The sequence below is a fragment of the Acipenser ruthenus genome, chromosome 5 (genome assembly GCF_902713425.1).
Source record: "Acipenser ruthenus chromosome 5, fAciRut3.2 maternal haplotype, whole genome shotgun sequence".
Taxonomy (NCBI): Eukaryota; Metazoa; Chordata; class Actinopteri; order Acipenseriformes; family Acipenseridae; genus Acipenser; species Acipenser ruthenus.
The window spans coordinates 14,995,650-15,018,323 of NC_081193.1; the positions used below are offsets into that span (position 1 = coordinate 14,995,650).

At 39.1% G+C, this 22,674-nt stretch overlaps 1 protein-coding gene across 8 annotated transcripts in view; it reads right to left on the bottom strand.

Annotated features, from left to right (window-relative positions):
* The window catches only part of LOC117402845 (dystrobrevin beta), a 143,943-nt gene that overhangs the window by 98,841 nt on the left and 22,428 nt on the right, over positions 1–22,674 (bottom strand). For all 8 annotated transcript variants that reach the window (XM_059023715.1, XM_059023717.1, XM_059023714.1 and 5 more), the window contains 3 exons: positions 13,526–13,593; positions 5,819–5,899; positions 5,514–5,727 (listed from right to left, as the gene is read on the bottom strand). In XM_059023715.1, coding sequence (XP_058879698.1) covers positions 5,514–5,727; positions 5,819–5,899; positions 13,526–13,592 — 362 coding nt within the window. In that variant the 5' untranslated portion in view covers position 13,593. The remainder of the gene's footprint in view (positions 1–5,513; positions 5,728–5,818; positions 5,900–13,525; positions 13,594–22,674) is intronic.

The window sequence follows — 22,674 nt, forward strand, 5'->3', positions numbered from 1 at the left end:
GAGGTAGGCTGTGAACTGTGCATTATACGCAGAGTCACTTACAATAGGATATTGATTTAACATCTCATCTGCAGGATGGAGCACAAGGAGGTTAAGTGACTTGCTCATGGTCACACAGTGAGTCAGTCAGTGGCAGAGGTGGACTTTAACCACTGGACCACACTGCCTCACACACACACACACAGGGTTAAATGTTTCCAAATGTCTGTTTAATTCTGAAGAATTTATTTTACCATTGTTCTTTGTCTCTCTTCAATTTAAACCATTGGAGCAGACAGCATCTGTCACTGCAGACAGATAATGACATTTGGGATGGAGATAAAAGTACAACATGATTCATATCGTAGGTTAGGAATGTTCATTTTAAGGCTCATAAATGCAGAAGCCTATATTGTCTGAACAAAAGAAACATCGAAGATATTTAAATCAAGGTCATTGTATAAGTTTTTACAGACTTAATTTGTGTGTTTGGAAGTCTGACAACAAACCAGTGATAAAGTTGTTATTCTAATACAAGTCTTTTTCAATGTCTTCATGCTAATAAAAAGTGAGTTTTTTTTTTTATTATTAAAGTTTTTATGATTTAGGCAAGCTTAAAACTACAGAATATAGTACAGCTGCAGTTATGCTTCTTGCTACACAGCATTGATCTTCCAGGAACACAAGGAATGATATATATATTTTTTTAAACTGTGTACACTGACTGGCAGAGGGATTCCAACCTCGGTAGTGATTTCATTATGTTGAATCCCAGTTCACAAAAAAAAGGAAATCTACTGCTAGCAAAGATTGAATTTCAGCCATTACAGCTAAACGGATTTCATCACTGTGCACACCATTTGGAAAGAAACCAAATTACTACTTACTAATACTTAACTATTTGTGGTTCATGCCTTGTTTAACATCGTATGTAAAATTTGACTAGCTGCCTATTAATACAAATAATAGACCATAGCAACTACACTTATAAATTTGCCGACAGTGGTGCCACAAGTGAACTTTCTGCATTCTTTCATAAATATTTATCCTCCTTCTGAACATCAATTATTTAAATTATTTTGGGGCGTACTTTAGCGGGACATTTTTGACCAACAGAAATGGTTCTGTCTAGGTAAGCATTTTGTCCTGGACCAATTGACTCTTGTGGCTCTGTCCCACCAAACGAAAATGAGGTGGTTGAACTAGTGGCCATTGAACAGTTCAACCACGTGGTAGGAGCAGAGATGCAAGCCTGGGTCAGCCGCCATAACCCCACCACGATGGAACAAGACATACACCCTGCCTTTGGTCCCATCTACCTCTCCATCCTCCCAACCCAGGGCCCCTTCTCCAGTTTTAAAGACCCCTCCCCAAAGGGCACCCATCACCCCCAGACCTGCACACCCTCGAACCCCAATGGATGACCTCCCTCCACAAAAATGTAGACAGAGGTCGGCCCCCAGCCGGGTATGAACAGGGACATGCAGGACATGCAGGCTCTGTTGGTGCCCTTCGTCACGATCTGCTACCGCTCCTGTGAGGCTGGCCATGTCACCAGGAACTGCCCTGCAGCCATGGAGTGTGACGTGAACTCCCGATTCCCGACACCGGAGGCAGGGAAGTCTCTGAGAAATGGTTGGGAGGGACCTTGCATTATTGATATAAGGGTCGGTGAAGAGAGTACCCATGCATTTAGTGGACTCAAAATGCCAGCAGACTTTCATTAGGACTGCTCCTTTGGTGGGAGTGTCTTGGGAGGCACAGGGACCTGTGGCTATTTCCTGGGGAAACCAAGACATATCCCACCACAAAATTGTATTTGACTGTTAGAAGTCGGACAGGCCGCGTAACCGTGACTGTGGCGGAAAAGTTACCGTATTCAGTAATTCTGGGTCGAGACTAGCCATACTTTAAAACAAGTAATGATGAGAAAGTAGTGCCAGTCTACCATGACCATTGTGACAGCAGATTTTGTTGGCTGAACTTTCCCGCTGCAAACCGATTTGTTCCACTCTCGGTTCCACCCTAAAAAACAAAAGAGAGCGAAGGCCTGAAAAATGGGAGGGAATATCAATGAGACAAGGTTGGGGTTTGGTAGGGGAATCCTCGATGTCTACTAAATGCCAGGGGAAGGGGATTGGAATCCAATGTCACTGACAGGGAAGGGTTACTACTTACTGTAGCCCCACTCAATATACCAAAGTTCTGTGACCGGAATGTTGACCTAGAGTGGGAGCAGAATAATGATCCTGCTCTGGTGAACATCTTTCGGGGGCAGGTTCAGCCTATTGAGGGAAAGGAAGCTGAAGACAGCCGACCGCTCACATTACCTCATTTCATTGTAACCAGGCATATACTGTATAGGAGTATTCCTAGCCCCGGGCACAGGGCAGCCTGTAACTCATTGGTTCCAGTCGTTCCAGCCCAAGGTCATGCGGTTGGCGCACGATATTCCCTTTTCTGGACACTTGGGTTATGGAAAGACTTTGGATCGAATATTGGCCAGTTTTGTTTTGGATGGGAATTTATGAGGACGTGAGGAAAAATATGGTGGGTTCGCCCAGCCCTGCTGGTCCCATTGCCCTTTATTTGAACTCCTTTTGAAAGGAGAGCGATGGACATAGTGCCAGTAAGCCCCTCTGACTGGATATATGCACATTTTAGTAGTGGTGGACTATGCAACGAGATATCCAGAGGCAGTGCTATTGAGATCCACTTGTGCATCAGCAGTCGCCAAAAAGAGTTAGTGCAGATAGTACCTAGAGTAGTGATCCTCAAAGAGATTCTGACTGATCAAGGAACTAACTTTATGTCAAATTGTCTAAATCAAGTGTATAACTTGTAAAAAATCTGTTCTATTAGGACCTCAGTTTATCATCCACAAATGGACGGACTAGTGGAGCAGTTCAATCAGACTTTAAAACAAATGCTGAGGCGGTGTGTCAATCAAGAGCGGAAAAAGTGGGCTAAACTTCTTCCCTACCTCCTTTCTGCAGTGAGAGAGGTGCCGCAGAGCTCAACAGGGTTTTCTTCCTTTGAGTTGTGTACAGGAGACAACCCGAGGTATCCTCGAACTGGTAAGAGATGGGTGGGAAGACCAAACCATGTAGTGAATGTAGTGAAACATGTACTACTTTTGAGAGACTTTCTGGAATTGGTTGGTCGTTTGGCACAAAACAATTTAAAACTGTCTCAGAATCGCCAGGTGCAACAGTACACCAAAAAGGCAAGAATTCAGACCTTTCGACCAGCAGACAAAGTACTGTTGCTACTTCCCACATCGGAATCTAAATTATTTGCCAAGTGGCAGGGACCTTATGAGGTGACTCGGGCAATTGATAAGGTAAATTATGAGATTAGACAACCCGATCACCAGAACTCCAAATTTATCATATCAATTTGTTAAAACCCTGGAAAGAAAGGGAGGCCCTGTTTATAGCTACTGATGACCCGGAAGAGGATTTTGACCCTTGTATCAATCCACCTATGATAATTAACATTCCGATGGGGGAACAGTTACTTCCTGGTCAGAAACAGGAGCTGAAAGAGTTGGTGAAAGGTTTTGGTGATGTTTTTTTCTGATGTACCCGGTATGACTAATATTATCGAACATGCTGTTGTCACTCCAGCAGGTGTCAGGATCAGGGAGAGACCGTACTGGATCCTAGAAAGTCGGCAGGATGCAGTCCGGCAAGGAGGTGGGGCCAATGCTCGATCTGGGAGTCATTCAGTCTTCCTGGAGTGAGAGGTGCAGTCCTATAGTGATGGTCCATAAGAAGGATGGCACCACTCATTTGAGTGGATTTTGCAATCTCCAAGTTCGACGCATACCCCATGCCCCGAGTGGACATATACAGCCGTCTATTGATGATGATGTGGTGGTTTTTAGCTCTACCTGGAAAGAGCAACTTGCTAGACTTTTGGCCGCCCTACAGTCCCTGAGGGAAGCGAGGCTAACAACTAATCTGGGTAAGTGTGCTCTTGGGTAACAGTCGGGTAAAGCCGGTAGCCTCTAAGGTCCAGGCTTTCGTGGATGCGGCAATCCCGGCAAAAGTCTCAGGTGAGATCACTACTAGGGTTAGCAGGTTATTACCATCGCTTTATCCCAGAGTATTCCACCATAGTTAACCACCTGGTCGATCATACCAAGAAGGTGAGTGTCAGGGGGCCTTTGATACGATAGGAGAAAATTGTGTCAAGCCCCTGCCCGAATTACACCAGATTTCAGCAAGGAGTTCATCCTTCAGACTAACGCCTCTGACATTGGTCTGGGGGCTGTCCTGTCCCAAGTAGTAGACGGAGCACAACATCCCATTTTATATATGAGAAAAAATTGCTCCCAGGGAGAGAAATTACTCCGTCATTGAGCAAGAGCGTTTGGCCATTAAATGGGCTACATACACTCATCGATATTACCTATTGGGATGCTCATTCCTCCTCGTTACAGACCATGCCCCTCAAGTGGTTAAATACGAAGAGGGACACGAAAGCCAGGATAACTCGTGGTATCTGGAGCTGCACCCTTTGACTTCCGAGTGAAGCATCGTGCGGGCAAAGAGCACCAAAATGCTGATTTTATTATTCTCAGGAGGGGGGACAATCTGGAGTTAGGTGCTCCTTTAACTCCACTCTGAGGGGTGGGATATGTGAACGGGAAAGAATGAATCTGAATTGCAATTCTACCTCGCAGCCTGGAAGGGCACTAAGTAAGGTTGGTGGTACGCCTTCGCAGGGATGGGCCGACTCAATGGTAGGACGGAACCGGAAGTCAGCCATCTTGGTGAAAGGGCGTAGCTGCGAGACTGCTGAACAGCTCTATTGTGATCAGTTGGGTTGCGCGTGGCAATTGGATGGAGCGTGGCGCCGTACTTATCACGGGGAGTTTAGCTATGCGAGTACAGCCCCTTTACACTGACACGCTGACAAGCCGGAGCGCTGCTGTTTGTCATTGTTTTTGTGTTGGCAGACTGACACTGAATCGGGAGCTGAAGCCACGGAACCAGCACTACTACCTGGAGCATCTGCACTGACACACCACCTCAATCCGTACGTACACCTTGGACTGTGATTGTTAGTTATTATTTCGGGAACATTTTTGTTTGGGAATGCAAGCCCACCGTTTGATCCCCAATACCATTGCTGGCAGAGGGGATAGTTCTTTAATAAAACAGGACTGTTATTGTAAATACACCCTCTTTGTGGACATTCTATCATTACTGCACTACTCACATCTGGACAACAACTAAAACTACTCTAAGATTGAATGATTTACACAGTGTTCTGTAACCTCAAATCATATTAGACACTTCTCAGAACACTTATAAAACGTATACTTAATGACCATCTGCAGGCAATTGCCATCAATAATTCCTCAATCTTAATTGTCCTGGTCCTGTACGTATTCACTGAAAACATTCCCTTTTGCCAAAAACCTGCAACTGCCTACTCTAGGGAACAAGAAAAACATGTACTGCCTGAAGAAAGACTTTCAAATTAGCAGACTGTATTTCATATTCCCCAACTTAATGATTCACCTGTCATAAGCAGCTATCATGAAGTTAAGGAGAAGACTGATAGATTGATCCACGTTGATCTGATGTGTGGTCGGAAGTCGTTTGTTAAGCTGGTAGTAAATGGAAGAGATAATGGTTTCCAGTCGAGACACGTTGATTTCCGTGTTGTGGTCCAGTGTGTTGAGGCCATTATCTCGAAAGGCTTCTATCATGTTCCAAACATCGACAAGATGAACTGTGAGGTGGAAAAAAGCAGATACAATTCTAAATTATTGCAACTTTAAGCAAAACCAGATGCAAACATTGAAATTTTAAAAACTACTTACGGTTACATCTCTTTTGAATAAATCTTAGTTTGCATGCCGTCCGATATGTTGAAAGCCTGATGACATCAAAATTTTGAGCCCCTGACACAGGAAAGGAAGAGAAAATACTAATAAATTCAGTATAGATTACTACAAGTATTTGCTCTTTCAATTCATTATAAAAAAACAACAAAAAAAACTAAGAGAAGTTATTTTAAACCAAAAAAAACAAAAACAAAAAAAAACACAACAACAACAACACTTCCATCACCCCTGTTTTGGCCATCTAGGAGAGCTCACATAAGATGACTGAACAGTAGCATTACTGAAATCAATGTAAAAATTGACAATAAAAATAAGTCTTTCTTCAAGCCTGGATTTGTAACCATTCCCCAGCTCCACACACACTTTGTTTAACCCCTTTGCAGCCTCCATCAACTAGGTTCGATTCCCCTAGTGGTCTTTGGTTAGCTGTCATGAGCCATGCTTGATTTAGAGGGATGCGTCCTGTCATAGCTATGGAACTACGGCATTCTGTCATGAAACTACACCAAACTTTTTTTGTGCACATTCCAGACTTCAGAAGTCTCTGTTTACTTACACAGCTTGGTCGATAGGGTGTTCACTCTGAAGAGAGTGGCTTTGACTGGTGTTGCAGCTGCACTCTTTCACAGATCCACATTTCCAGATCACTTTTTTTTTTTTCATGGCCCAACAAAAACTTTATATTTGTGTTTTCTATTTCAAAGGTCTTTGGTTGACGTAAGTTTTATATTTTCCGCTTTTATTTATATATTTAATGATCTTACAAAAAAATGTTTTGTTATGTTCTAGAATTTTCACATCCTATAAAATAAAGATTGACTGATTAATTGATTGATTGATTGGTTGTTAGGGTGAAAATGTAGTAGTGTGTTCTGGCAAGGGTATGGAAATAAAAAAATATATATATAATTTTCACTCTGCTGTCTCAAGTAAGTTTTTATAGCACTGCAGCAGGGTCGCGGCAAGAAAGAGATTCAGAGGCAAAGAAGCTGCAGTAAACATAAAACTAAAGCGCACACTTATTAAACTAATTAACACAAAAACAGGAACAAAGGATCAGGCACAAGGGCCAAAATAAACAGTAAACAAAGCCCCAATATCAGGCTGGCTGGGCATTCGCCTTCACAGACCAAAACACAGATACCAACTCCCTTCCCCCAGACGCAAGATTTCTGCTTGCTTGTTTATGAAATTATATTCACTTCCAATGAACGTCAATTTATTCAAAATATTCTAACTTCATACCTGATTAAAATTTACATATGGTTGTAACCAATCCATTTGAAGTTCATCCAATTAAAGCTATTTTTCAAACAGATATGATTCTATAATATATGTGGGAAAATTATTTTATACTAAAAAAAGCCAGTTTTTAACCTATTAAAACATGATGGTAGTGATGGTGCCATCTAGTACTGCATATTTGTTCCACAACTGCAGTTTTGGGAGGGATTGTCCATTTGCACACTACATAGCACAGATGTTTATTTTTGGTAGACCTCTGAGTGTATAGATAACAAGTTAACACAATTTGATATAAAATGTACTGTATTATCAGGTCATGAAGTTAAGGTCATGAAGGGCAAGGCAATGATGCCTTCGTTGGGCATGAAGATTCAGGGGCACCAAGACAGTCTAGGGGGCAAAAAGGCAAAATGATTTCATACTCATTCATAAAACAACAAGGAAATACAGGAGAGCCTATTATGTTGATGACATTTTAATTCAAACAAACACACACTAATTGTTACAAAAATAAAAAAATAAGGCCACTTCCATTGTAAAAATAAAATGGTATAAAAAAAAAATAATTTAAAAACAACTGTCAATGAAAAAATACAAAAGGGTAATTTGGCAAAAAATAAATATTCAGGGTATTTTTACTAAACTCGGTCACACACCTCGGTCACTATTTTTACTAAACTCGGTCACACATCAGGCAAACTGGCTGAAGATTTATCCATGCCTGGAGTTTGATAACGATAGTGGTCAAATGGGTTGTTCGTCTGCAGTGTCAGTGCAACTGTAGTTGGCTAACCGCTGTTACAAAACCTGCACAAACAACGCAGCTTTGAAAAAAAAACAAAAAAAAAACACTTGAAATAGAAACTTCGTCAGATAATGGAGAGTGCTCTGCATCACAACGATGTACACAATGTTGGATGTACACAATGTTAGATGTTTACATTTGAGAGACTTTATATAGTTTCACAGTTCTTGAAATGTACAGCTGCAAAGGATTTACAGTTTTGTTATAGTGCATTGCTGGACACTCGATTCAGGGGAAAAAAAAAAAAAGGTATGCTGTTTTTAATCAATCATACACATTCCAGGGTTGCCGATTATTTGGATTAAAAATAATAATAATAAAAAAATAGGATTTAGTATATTTAAATTGTTTTTTCTATTTTTATTTATTTATTTATTTTTTTAATTATGGATTTTTTTTTATTGTAGTACCGTAGTTGTAATTCTACAGTACCTCCAAACTATACATTTAAGGATGTTGGAAATGGTGGTTTGTGAATAGTTACATACCAAACTAAATTACTCGATCTTAAATGAATACATAAATAAAGCAAATTAATTATCATTGTGGCATCCTCTAAATGTGAAATACAATATGTGAACTACAAGAATTTAGCGATGGAGTACGCCAGAGAAAAATCCCCCTCACTCATCCCAGTCATTCTTTTCTTTTACTTTTCTTTCTTTGATTTCCTCTTTCTGTGTCAGTCCAAACACACGCAGTTGTTACTTAGGACTACTTTGCTTTTTATAGTGTGTTCAATTGATAAAGATCCTGATTGCACCACTAAATAAACCTGGTTTCAGCGGGTCTTAACACAGACCCCATTATCATCAGAATCGCTTCTGTGAATATGTTAATGATGGGGCAGGCGCTCTATAACGGGGCAAGACATGTCTTCAGAATGCCATTTCAGTGCAGTATTTTTTTTTGTCTTCACTCCATTTATGCGCCACAGAATGGGGGGCAAGTGCCTTTCACGCTTGCACTCGCATTTGCGCTGTGATCAGAATACAGCCCCAAGAGTTTTGGTTTATAGACACTAAGAGTTTAAGAGGCTTGTGTTAATAAAAGGTTTTTAAAACATACTTTTCCTTGAGAAACTATATCAAATAGGTAGTAAATGAAAACATTATTTAAATCAATGATTTAAAAAAAAAAAATCAAGTGATTTTATTGTATTGTTTTTTGGTGTAAGAATTTGAGCAAAACTAATGAATGACCTACCTATTGTGTATTAATTTTTAGTGTTGGTGTTTTGGGGGGTGTAACTGGACGAGGAGCCCTGTACATGTATTTATTTATTTATAGAACGGGGTACCCCTCCACCCCTGTGCAATTTATTATTATGTATTTGTTTTGTGGTATTATTATTCTTATCATTATTGTTATTATTTATTTATAAATATGACGGCAGAGCCAGGTTTTGTTATTATTTTGTATTGTTTAGCAGCTTTGACGGGAAGCCCCATCCACATTAAAAACCTTGTGCAGAAGGTGACCATCACCCGAGTTAATGAATTGTTTAATTGTTGCTAATCTGGAGATGGTCACCTGTAAATAAGCCTCCATGCTCTAGGTGGGTGTTCGACAGGAGTGAACGAGAGCGAGCAAGAGAAAAAAAAAAAATCAAAACGAAACTTAAAAACCCTATAGGAACAGTAAAGGCGATTGTCCAGCCAGACCGCAGTAAGTTTTTGTGTTCGTGATTTGTTTTTGTTGATCTTTTGTTTCGCTCTGTGAGCAAGTGTTTTTGTTTAAATGTTTTATTTGTTTTTGTTATTTAAATAAACGGCGCACGTCTTTTTGCACCGCAGTATTTTTGAGTTTGTTTTTCTTCCTCCATTCTGGCCTGATGTCACCACTCAGCCATCCTGTCACAGGGGGAATAACACCAAATTACAAAACAGCAACTGCCATTGAAATACCTATATCAAATTAGCAATGAATATACTCTGAAGACATGAAAGGCGTTAGAATGTATATTGCACCGTTGGATTTTAAAGTATTATAATTTTTACCCATTCTGTCACAATTCAATTTCGTTCTATCTAATCTCCCTTTCTGCAGTACTTGACAACTATAAGTTCACACTGATATTATTATTATTGTTGGGGATGAACTGTTGTGCACCTATTTCTTACCTGAACATTAGGAAAATCATAGAACACTTCGCTGCCGCTTTAGACAGCTCTTCTGTCTTTTTAAACGTTTTGAGTTGGCATGGTGCTCACAGACGGAAAAATCACATTGACACTGCCGGTGAACACGTGTGATTGAAAATTCTTGGAAGCGCGTTCATATTGGGCTCAGTCTAACAGCGTCCCTCTCTCTGTTTGCCTCGTCATTAACCAGTGATATAGTACATCTTTCTTGTGGCTTAGTGCTGGGAGGTGCAGAGTAAAAAGAATGGCAACAATAATACATTATGATAATGAGTGATTTTCTCGCATGACGAGATTAGACAGAATTCAATTGAATTGTGACAGAACGGGCCAGCTGACGCTGAGCAAGTTTGTTAATGGGTAGTAGATCAGATGTGCAGGTGCTGAGGGACACCGGCAGCAATGTCGGGCGGGCTTACAGGCACCTTTTGTCGTAAGATTTTTTTACATTTGAGAGGCACGGTGGCAATTGCCACTGGTGCCGTCCGTTATTTCATGCCCTGCATTATTTGTTGTCTGATTTCTAACTACTGTAGAGTTTGAAAGAGATCCATTCAGGAGTTAATGCGGTTGATTATATCTATATATTGAAAACATCAGACTCCCATAAAGGAATCAGCCTGTACAACTGTCCATATAGAGTACATACACTATACTCTATGAGCTGGCTTCTGATGCCAATTCACTTTGAGGATAACTGCATATCCTATTAAGCAATTCATGTTTCAATTATTTTCCTTTGTTTATTTAATATGACTTCCATGAAATCCCAAGTGTTTTTGCTTCTTAAGAATGTTATTCTCTTTGTGAGGTTTTGCTGCCACTTTTTATTTGTTGTGATCCTTGCGTGATGGTGCACAGAGCAGCAAATGTAGTGCCCACACGTGACTTCTGCTAAAGAATTTAAATACAATGAAAGGGTACCCAGGGGCTTTTGTGCAAGCATACAAGTTTTTAAAAAAATGGAGTCCGAGTTATTGTTACAGTGGAAAGATTTCTAACAACAAACTGCTTATTATACAGTGCCTTGCATAAGTATTCACCCCCCTTGGACTTTTCCACATTTTATAGTGTTACAACCTGGAATTTAAATGGATTTAATTGGAATTTTTACCATTTGATTTACACAACATACTTAACACTTTGAAGGTGCAAAATATTTTTTATTGTGACACAAAAGTTAATTAAACAAAAAAAAGACATTTGTTGATTGCATAAGTATTCCCCCCCTGAGTCAATACTTGGTAGAAGCACCTTTGGCAGCAATTACAGCTGCGAGTCTTTTTGGGTAAGTCTCTACCAGCTTTGCACATCTGGATCCTGCAATTTTTGCCCATTCTTCTTGGCAAAATTGCTCAAGCTCTGTCAAGTTGGATGGGGACCGTTGGTGAAGAGCAATTTTCAAGTCTTGCCACAGATTCTCAATCGGATTGAGGTCTGGGCTTTGACTGAGCCATTCTAAGACATTCAGGTTCTTGTTTTTAAACCACTCCAGTGTAGCTTTGGCTGTGTATTTAGGGTCATTGTCCTGCTGGAAGGTGAACCTCTTGCAGACTGAAACAGGTTTTCCTCTAGAATTTCCCTGTATTTGGCTCCATCCATCTTGCCCTCAATCCTGACCAGTTTCCCAGTCCCTGCCGATGAAAAGCATCCCCATAACATGATGCTGCCACCACCATGCTTCACCGTGGGGATGGTGTTCTCAGGGTGATGAGCAGTGTTGGCTTTGCGCCACACATAGCGTTTGCGCTGGCAAAAAAGTTCAATTTTGGTATCATCAGACCAGAGAACCTTTTTCCACATGTTTGCAGTGTCTCTGTGTTTTTTCAGCAATGGCTTTCTTCTCGCCACTCTTCCATAAAGCCCAGCATTGCGGAGCGTCTGGGTTATAGTTGTCCCATGGATGGTTTCTCCCATCTCAGCTGTGGATCTCTCCAGCTCCTTACCATTGGCCTCTTGGTTGCTTCTCTGACTATGCCCTCCTTACCTGGTCACTGAGTTTTGGGGGATGGTCTTCTCTAGGCAGAGTCGCGGTTGTGCCATATTCTTTCCATTTTTTAATAATGGATTTACCGGTGCTCCGTGGGATGTTCAAAGTTGGGGATATTTTTTTATAACCCAACCCTGATTGGTGCTTCTCCAGAACTTTATCCCGGACTTGTTTTGATAGCTCCTTGGTCTTCATGATGCTGTTTGTTTAGATATGCTCTCTAACAAACTCTGGGGCCTTCCAGAAACAGGTGTATTTAATCTGAGATCATGTGACACTTTAATTGCACACAGGTGGACTCCATTCAACTAATTATGTGACTTCTGAAGGCAACTGGTTGCACCAGAGCATATTTAGGGGTGTCACAGCAAAGGGGGTGAATACTTATGCAATCAAGACTTTTCAGTTTTTTATTTGTAAATAATTTTGAAAAATATGTAGATTTTTTTTTCCTCACTTCAACATTATGGACTATTTTGTGTAGATCAGTGACAAAAAATCCTAATTAAATCCATTTTAATTCCAGGTTGTAACACTACAAAATGTGGAAAAGTCCAAGGGGGGTGAATACTTATGCAAGGCACTGTATACTTTGTACTTAGAGGTTTCATACACTGCAACAGCGTTTCCACTTGGAAAAACTGCTGCCCGTAACAGTGACGGGTCACTAAATGTTTTCCTTGTCACAACACAAAATGTCATTCTGACAGCTGTTCACTCAGCGATACACAAATAAATAGGCCTTTGTGAAAAAGCAAAAAAAATCCTTTCACTTGGCAGCCTTATTTTTTTTAATAAAGCAGAAAGTGATATACAGTTGTTTTTAGTTGTTGAAATATTTTTTCACCATTCACATTTCTCTTCCTAATTTCTAATTCAAATATTTTGCGCAATAGTTCTTAGCATAATTGAAAACTACAGGTGTAACATCAGCATAATTTAAAGCATTTTGTACTGAAATGATAGGAGGGTGTGCACACTTGCATAAGACCAGACTGACAGATCTAGACAAGAGAACACATAAACACCATACAAAGATAAACTGCACTTGATTTATGCTTTCAACAAACACACAAAGCACAGTCAATCAGAATCAGTGACTTGAATTAGTGATTTGACAGGAACTGTCAAATCACTCACTAGATTGGCTGTGGCTTTAAAAGGGCGTAGTCTAGAGGGCACTAGAGGCACACTGATTCGCTCTCGTTCGTGACAGTCAATGCTTCTAGCTGCCCATCCCAGACTGTTTGCGGCTGTCTCTACCCGTCAACTAGTGTTTAAAACCATCTGTGATAGGTATACCAGTTAATGGAAATGCTGTCCAAACCTTTCTTAAAATCTGTATAAAGGAATATCACATTGCTTTGTGCGTTGTGTGTGGCCAGAATGTTTCGAGACTTTAGAAACAGCTCAGGAACCCTTCTGAAAGCCATTTTATTGCATTGTTCTGTCACACACGGATTAGTCTTGCAGTAAATCAGCTCCCTGCCAGTACTTACTCATCTCCATGAAAAGCTGCCTCTTCTCCGCCATGGTCTTGCCTCTTTTTCCACCCTCGTCAATCATTCTGGGGGACAGAGAATGGATACATAACTGAACTTCAGTACAATTAAGTTCTCTTTTCAACGGTATTACTGAGTGTTAAATGCTGTAAAATGCTAGTGTAAATCGGGATGCACGGATGTTCTTAAGATATGAATAGCAGTCCTAGCTATCTAATATTCATGCTTCTGCAAAGATAACAAGTCAGCAATCCATAATGGATCTAGCCTGATGCATAACTATCTCTCTGTGACTGAAGGTTTTAAAGTGCTGTAGAACAGCGTTTCTCAAATGCTCTGCAGCTCTTCTCATGACTAAACATTTCCTATATCGGTTATCTATTGTAAATTCAAGGGTGTATTCATACAAATCAGCAAGGCATCAGTTTGCTAATTTGTACTCTTGTATTCAATTTTTTATGAGAATCCTGCAGTTTCTAAAAAAAAAAAAATAAAAAAAAAATGATTAAGTTGATAAAAATTCTGTACATTGCTTAACCCCCACTCCTACACTAGCCACAATATAAACACTAGTGAAGCTTGTATCCAAATAGAATCCAAACATGGATAATTCCAGTGCAGTCTTTCAACTGAGCAGCTATTCAGAAAAAAACTGTTATGGTGAATATGGTGCTAGTAGAGCCAACTGATTTAAACATGTGAATTTGCTTAATTTTAGACTTTCCATTTTTTTTTTTTTTCTGTTGCATCAGTTTTCATTGTTTTGGTTGGTTTTTGGTTTCTTATTTTTTAGTACTAGATACAGGAGCTGTTATTTTTGGATTTCTCAGTGTATGTTTGGCACCAGGTCATTGTTTTTGGATTACCTGTGAAGTTAGAAGATGAAAGGCTATTACACGTGTCAGTTCCATCACGTGAATAGATAAGGATATTCTCAGCGCACTGATGTCTACAGGCCAGGATTACAGTATCACTCATCATATTTCCTTACGTTTGTATGGAAATAAATCCAGTAATTTTAATGTTAAGTACTAGGTAACTGAAAGTAGCATTTTGGTGCAAAATAAGTATTTCTCATGCGTTTGTTTTTTTCTGTATAAAATCAAGTAGGCAACACTATGATGTGTTATGTTTCTTGAAAATCTACACAATTTCACGGGAGTATGATACAAATGTAACTCGATTCTTACTTAAAACCACACGCCATTTTCCAAAATACTGCCCTGTCTGCTAGTGAGTAAATGAAAGCATTTCCAAAGTAGGCACAGCCCAAGGGTATATTTGTGGGTTCTTATGGGATGTCCTTACAAAGGTTATTTTTACACAGTTAGTCAAGTTGCATATGTATAGTATGAAACAAGAAAAGCCTTTCTAGTCTAGAATATCTAAAGCACATATTGAGTACAAGGACAAGAGAACCAGTTCTCTTGTAGTAAGTTTTTGCCTCATCTACAGGCAATTCTGGTACTTTAAGTCACTGATGAACACCTAATACAAATACAGGCAATTTTTGCATGCCAAATTGTGCCATAGGATACCTGTACCCCTAGAACTGTTACGTTTACAGGTTTAAAAGTCAGTTGAGTCATTGGGCCGTATTCACAAAGAGCTATGTAAAGAATTTGTTTTCTGATCTAGACTTCTGTTAATTATGCCAACAACAGTCTATAACACTAAAGGCTGGTTTATAGTTCCGACTGCGACCCAATTTTTGGTCTCAGTCAGTGGTCTCCGACGGTCATCCGCACTGCCGCAAGCTGCGTCTTTTTTGAAAAGTCATACAGCCTTTTCTTGTGTGTCTGCGACCGCAAAACGCACAGGGTCGGATGATGAAAAAATCCAACATTTGTTGCAAGGTCGCAAGCCAGTGAAGCGCGATAGAGCAAGTTTATGAGGAACCCAATAAACATGAACATGAACAACAGAACAGGATTTTAAACTCGTCTCTAAACTGAATGAAATTAAAGCATAAATGAACCTTTGCTAAAATGAATATTGGTGCTTACATAGGCTACCATGTGCAGCAACCACTTGTATAATAACAATAATAATGAATACAATGTATTTTTATTTGTATTATTGTTATTCTTTTGATATATTTGAGTCACTAATAAGTTAACGTCACTGTTTATTTTCTGTATGCAATTACTTTCCCCATCAAATCAGTAACATTGCTCATGAATGAAGTGAATGTGTAAATTGGCTCATATATATTTTTATGTGCAGAACAGCTGTTCTCAATACTGCCTCCGATCAGTTTTACATGTTTGCTGCTCATAAAAATATATATGAGCCAATTTACACATTCACTTCATTCATGAGATGGGCAATTTTAAAATCCCATCTCAAAGTGTCGCGGGATTGTGGAGCCTGTTGGCAACCCTATTCACAAGTCGACACCGGCAGTAAAAGCAGACTGGCTGAAAGTAAAAAAAAGTCTGAGAACTCGGGGGTGCTTCAGTCCTTCTGGCACACCCGTAGAAGTCTATGCAGCTGACATACGGCTTTTGTCTGTGAGAGAAGTATAAACCAACCTTCAGACTCCAAATTACATCATCCACTCTTGCGAAAATCGTACAGCCTTTTCTCATGCGTCTGCACCCTGAAATCGCACAGGGTCGGATAATGTTGAAAAATGTCAACATGGTCGGAGTGAAGCTGCACAGCTTTTACAGCAGTCTGTGCCTGACATATCGCATTCATCTGCAACAGAAGTATGAACCAGCCCTAACAGCTTCATCATTATCATACTATGTTATTCATAAACAATAAATCCTTTAAAAGCATGTGAAGTCTTATACTTTTTTGTATCCCAGATACAAAAACAATCTCATCTTTTACAGTATAAACACAGAACTCTCTTGGTCACATAGCTTCTTAGATTGAAACAACAACGACTGCAGTGACATCCTGTAATGAAAGATTGAAATAACCATTAAATTAAGGCTTTGTGAATAGGTTCTATTACACCAATCCCAGCCTGCTATAAATGGTATAGCAGGAATGTTAGTAACCCACAGGGCAGACAGTCAAGACATGGAACACATAGGGGGCGCTGTTGAAGAGTACAGTATATGTGCTTATCTCCTGGTTAAATACAAAAATATCATAATTGAAAAATAGGGAAGTAAAAAAAAAAAAAAAGGCAACAAAGTGAGCAGCCTCATCTGGGTCAGCTAAGGTATGGAATGGATGATGGTAGCCTCCACTAACGCTGTCATTGGTAATATGCATCAAGAGCAGGAATTTTTTCACCTGTCCAGGACTCCTGGTGAAATACTCCAGAGACTATCTATAATCAGGTACAGTAATCATACTGTGGTAGCAAGATGACTATACAAACACACTTTATCAGATTAATATCTCATGCACACTAACACAGCAAAACAGTCAAGACAACGGCAGAAGGTTTTTGCAGATGTGCCCTCTTGTTTTGTACTCTACAACTCAGACGACACTGGAGACTGCAAAATATTCTACTGTAGATATGCAGACAGCAGTAACCTGTGTACATTGCTGCAGATTATTTAAATTAGGCAACTGTGACAAGAGGATGCTGGTGGGCAACAATAGAACAGAAAATCAGTTCAGGGGAGCTGCTCTAGTTATTAGAGTAAAAATCTTAATGACTCATTGTGTGACCCTGAGCAAGTCACTTAACCTCCTTGTGCTCTGTCTTTCGGGTGAGACGTAGTTGTAAGTGACTCTGCAGTTGATGCATAGTTCACACACCCTAGTCTCTGTAAGTCGCCTTGGATAAAGGCGTCTGCTAGATAAACAAATAATAATAATAATAATAATAATAATAATAATAATAATAATAATAATAATCCGAGGCATACTATACATTTTTCCAGTACCACTTGACTGATTTAATTTTGTGCATTTCATTCAGATACTTCAAATACTTCTGAAGGACAGTGTGTCTAACATCAAACTAAATTAAATTACATTAACCATATAACTCGTATCAGGATAGAAAATAACTTTCTTTTTCAAAATAAGGGGTATGACAATGTACAGTAGGTGTGATGGACAGTAGGAGCTAATAACAACTGAATCTAAAACTAGCCCTGCATGCACCAAGGTACTTTTTTCTGGGTTTATTGCTAAACTAACCTTGGCACTACTGGCTGACCAGCGAGTCATGTGTTTATTGTCCAGTCCATCTGGCAGCCCTGTGAGCCACAGCTCCAAACAGTGAAGTAATTACTCTCTTAAATGTGCAGAGTTATTGTTTATAGTTTCACTCCCAGGGGATATAGGGCATTTTAGAGGAGATTATCACAATGCAACAAATCTTTTAAAAGACAGATCAGTTATCGGGGCTCCCGAGCGCCCTATAGCCTGGACGTCGCCATTTCAAGTCCAGGCTATTCCACTGCCAACCATGGAGGGGAGCGGCACACAATTGGCCGAGCGCCGCCCGGGAGTGGGGGGGGGGGGGGGGGGGGTTCTTCAATTGGTCTTCAAGAGTGACATGTAAATTAAATCATATGTGGGTAAGAGAAAAAATTGTTATGGAAAAAAATTACCCTAATAATTCTACCTTTAAACTCAATCTTACAACATTTCAATTCTTAACCTACAGCATACTGTGCAGCTGGTCACAGTATACATTGAACCAGCCAAATACTGTACAGTTAATATTTCCCGATATTGAATTGTTATAAAATAATTGTTTAGTGCCAAGTGTAAAAAACTTTGAAGCAAAACTGAGAATTTCCACTGGTTTGTTTCACACCAACAGAAACATCCCCCCTACCTTGGGTTATCTTGGTTGCACACTGCCCTTACGTATCCAGCTTTGTTACTCTGTTAGCTTCACCATTTTTTGCTGCACATCTTATCCACGCACATCTGAACTTTTCATTGTATTTCCTTTACTTCTATAGCTCTGTACCTTAAGAGACTCGAACACACTTCTCCTTAATGTCGTTCCACATCTATTGGAGTCCCTTTCCAATTAGAACATCACTTACATTCACAAAGAGACAAATCTTAAAGTGCGTCACATTAACTGAGGAACCACTGACATGCAACACATTTTGCATCAGCACACATGACTTCCAGCCTAGCATGCTAGAACCATAGAATACCCTAGTGTGTAAACCAAAGTCCCACAGGATATTTTATGTTAACAGACGGAACCAAAATGACTTAAACTAATGGTTCCTTCTGGTTTATAAATGAAATGTACAGGCAACTATTACCAGTGAACAGAGTACTGAAGCTAACAAAGAAATGAAAAAGTGAATTTTGACTGTAATCCTGCTAAAATGTGTTAGTGTTCCCTCAATGCAACATCTGTTCAGCTGAACCTCACAAATGTCAAATCTTGTAATTATGTCCAGCAAAAATCTGTATTTTCCCTTGCAATAATTATCCACTGAAAAATAAATCTGAAACTAGAAGTGGAAAAACAAAGCATCTCTGGTGGTATAATTTAAGTGATATGTGAGATCAGATTGAATGGTTTGTAAACATGCAGTAATAAGAAAATATGAAAAACATATGCATGATTGATATGGCCAGAGGCTAAAAACAAATGTGCCAGTGAATAGCCACTTGTAATGGAATCATAGGACTACAGATTGTAAAGACACAGTCTTAAGTGAGCGGTCTGTATTATTACTGTAACATGGTGACAACTCATACAAGATCCAGATATATTTCTGACTCCAAGTATCACCTGATAGTCATTGATTCATAAAGACAGAGCTTTTATTGCAAGGCTCCTACATTTGTTACTTCTATACTGCAGGCCACATAGTATAAAAGTTAACCACTCCAGAATGGCCCAGTGTCATCTAAGACTTTTCCTTTATAAACACCAGTATACTGTGCAGTCTGGGATACAAAATCGTTTACTATCAGCTCTCTATCAAAGTCCTTCAAAGGTCTTTCCTATCCTGACTGAAAACAGCTTGTAACAGGTGAGATTCAGCTTTTAAATATTACACAATACATGCCAGTCCCATTTGCATTACAAATGAATTTGTCACAGTATTTCCTTACTCCTGGAGACCCAGGAGTGGAATGCAAGTTGATGATCACAATACAGCTCCATGCCAAAAACAATAGGCAGGCAAGCAGGGGGAAAAAACAGTTCAATAACCACTGTACAATCTCAGAAAACTTGCAGTTCATGCTTATAATGACACCTCTATTAAGCCTGCTTTTTTGTACTCTTCACCACACTATGAACTTGGTAACTAAATCCCTATAATCTGGTTACTGTACTGTCCCCTTCCTCGTGGTTTACCAAGACCCCCTTCCTTAGATCAATAAAGCTCATTATGGCGAGACAGGTCAAATGACTACGGGTACTTTTGTTTCATAGCAAAAAAAAAAAAAGAGTGTTAGTGCTATTCAATGTGGACTGGTGAGTAAATAATAATAATAATAATACTAATACTGTAGTCCCGGGCTGTTCAGTCCCTTCACTCCACAAATCAGGACATGACTAAGAAGTGTCTGTGGCGTCTGTTCTAATCAAAGCTAAAGGCACCCAGAGTCAAGTTTCAGAAATATGCATTCTTGAAACACAGCACTGTGAAAACAACTAGAATATTCTCCAGTAGTGGCTGTTGCAGAATTTGATTGTTTTTCTTGTTTTTTTTTTAAATCATGTATTCTTTCTGTGAACTGAAGAACTGCAGAATGACTGCAAAAGAGTTGTAAACAAAGACCAAATTAAAATTAAGAGGTTTCATTCTAGTATGGTAATAGGCTGAAACAAAATCCTTCAGGATGCATAAACTAGCTTAATTGTATGTAGTTTAAGGGGTGGTGACAGAACAGTACATTTGAAAAAACAGCAATTGTTTTGTGATGTTTATCACTGTCTCCCTGGGACTGTAGTCCTTTTTATCATTATTTCCATTGCTAGCAAGGCTCTAAACCAGTGGTTCTCAAACTTTTTCATTTGTGGAATTATTTTTTTATTTTTTTACCTCAGCGGACCACACAATAACAGTATTGGTGACTGAAAAATAAGCACATAAAAAAATCACTATAATACTAAGAATAACCGTAGACTTAACTTTCTTTGTTTCAATGCGATGGGTGGGCCTGTTTCTGTGAGCAAAGTTATTTTAAAATTGGAGTTTTAAAGAACGGTTCTAGTTTACTTTTCATTAACACAAATTTACCAAGAGGGAAAAAAAACAGACCGTTTTATTTTTAAATTGATAATTTCAGCAGAAATTGATTTATGTGAATTAATAATCTGTGAAGTTACAATACACCCATGAGGTACCAGCACAGTCAGAGCTACGAATCTCCAGCTAGAATCTATATTTATAAAACGGAATGCTTGGATGCTGCACGCTGATTGGCAGTTGAGGATTTTTTACTATGCAAAATAGTACAATGCACGGCAGAATTAATTTTTGCCAAAGCACAGTTCAATTAATAAAATTATCAATACACAACATATAAAACTTGCAATAAATATACACATTGTTTTTAAAAATGAGTGACATTCTTTTCTTCACATTTGAGCTTTCCTGAGGCATGACAGTGTACAAGTGCATAGAATTACAAGAAGCAAAACCTCCGCTGGGGGGGTTAGAAATCGAAGTAAAACAAAAATGATTAGGTAGCTGTGGTTTTTATTGATTTGATTAAACAAATAAATGGTAATTGACTTAAAAACAGTTTGTCTTGACAATCTAACAGTCTGCTATGATGTTTATAATGCTCCAGTGCGTAATTCCGCTATCAAGAGTCCTCAGTTTTGTTATGTTAGCCTCCGTGCTGGTCTCAATCGCTCCGTAAACAGAGCTGACATAAACCACATGACAGCCTGAGTGTTAGTGACCATGACAATAAAGTATTTTTCTATTAGCTTCTCCAGGTCAGCTGTAGTAATGCATGAAGAAATTTCCGAGTCAACATGAACTCCTAGGTCTTTTTCATAGATTACTTCTTCAATTTTAGTATCTCCTGTATGGTATTTATATTGGACATTTTTATTGCTTGCATGTAGTACCTTACACTTTTCTGTATTAAATGTAATTTACTATGTGCCTGCCCAGTTCTAAATGCTGTCTAGATCATTTTGAATGACCTTTGCTGCTGCAACTGTGTTTGCCACTCCTCCTATCCTTCAACAACATTACTGGGGAGTTGGTTCCAGATCCTCACAATTATCTGTGTAAAAAAGTGCCTCCTATTTTCTATTCTGAATGCCCCTTTATCTAATCTCCATTTGTGACCCATTGTCCTTGTTTCTTTTTTCAGGTCAAAAAAGTCCCCTGGGTTGACATTGTCTATACCTTTTAGGATTTTGAATGTTTGAATCAGATCGCCGCGTAGTCTTCTTTGTTCAAGACTAAATAGATTCAATTCTTTTAGCCTGTCTGCATATGACATGACTTTTAAACCCGGGATAATTCTGGTTGCTCTTCTTTGCACTCTTTCTAGAGCAGCAATATCCTTTTTGTAACGAGGGAAGTAAAGTTTTAACATTAGTTCCCTTGATTTAAATTCAACACTTCTCACAATATATCCGAGCATCTTGTTGGCCTTTTTTATAGCTTCCCCTCACATTGTCTAGATGAAGACATTTCTTAGTCAACATAAACTCCTTGGTCTTTTTCATAGTTCCCTTCTTCAATTTCAGTATCTCCCATATGATATTTATAATGCACATTTTTATTGCCTGCATGAAATACTTTACACTTTTCTCTATTAAATGTTATTTGCCATGTGTCTGCCCAGTTCTGAATGCTGTCTAGATCATTTTGAATGACCTTTCCTGCTGCAACAGTGTTTGCCACTCCTCCTATTTTTGTGTCGTCTGCAAATTTAACAAGTTTGCTTACTATACCAGAATCTAAATCATTAATGTAGATTAGGAATAGCAGAGGACCTAAAACTGATCCATGTGGTACACCACTGGTTACCTCGCTCCATTTTGAGGTTTCTCCTCTAATCAGTACTTTCTGTTTTCTACATGTTAACCACTCTCTAAATCAATGTGCATGCATTTCCTTGAATCCCTACCGCAATCAGTTTGAGAATTAATCTTTTATGCAGGACTTCGTCAAAAGCTTTCTGGAAATCTAAATAAAACATGTCATATGCTTTGCAATTATCTATTGTCAATGTTGCATCTTCAAAACAAAATCAAGCAGGTT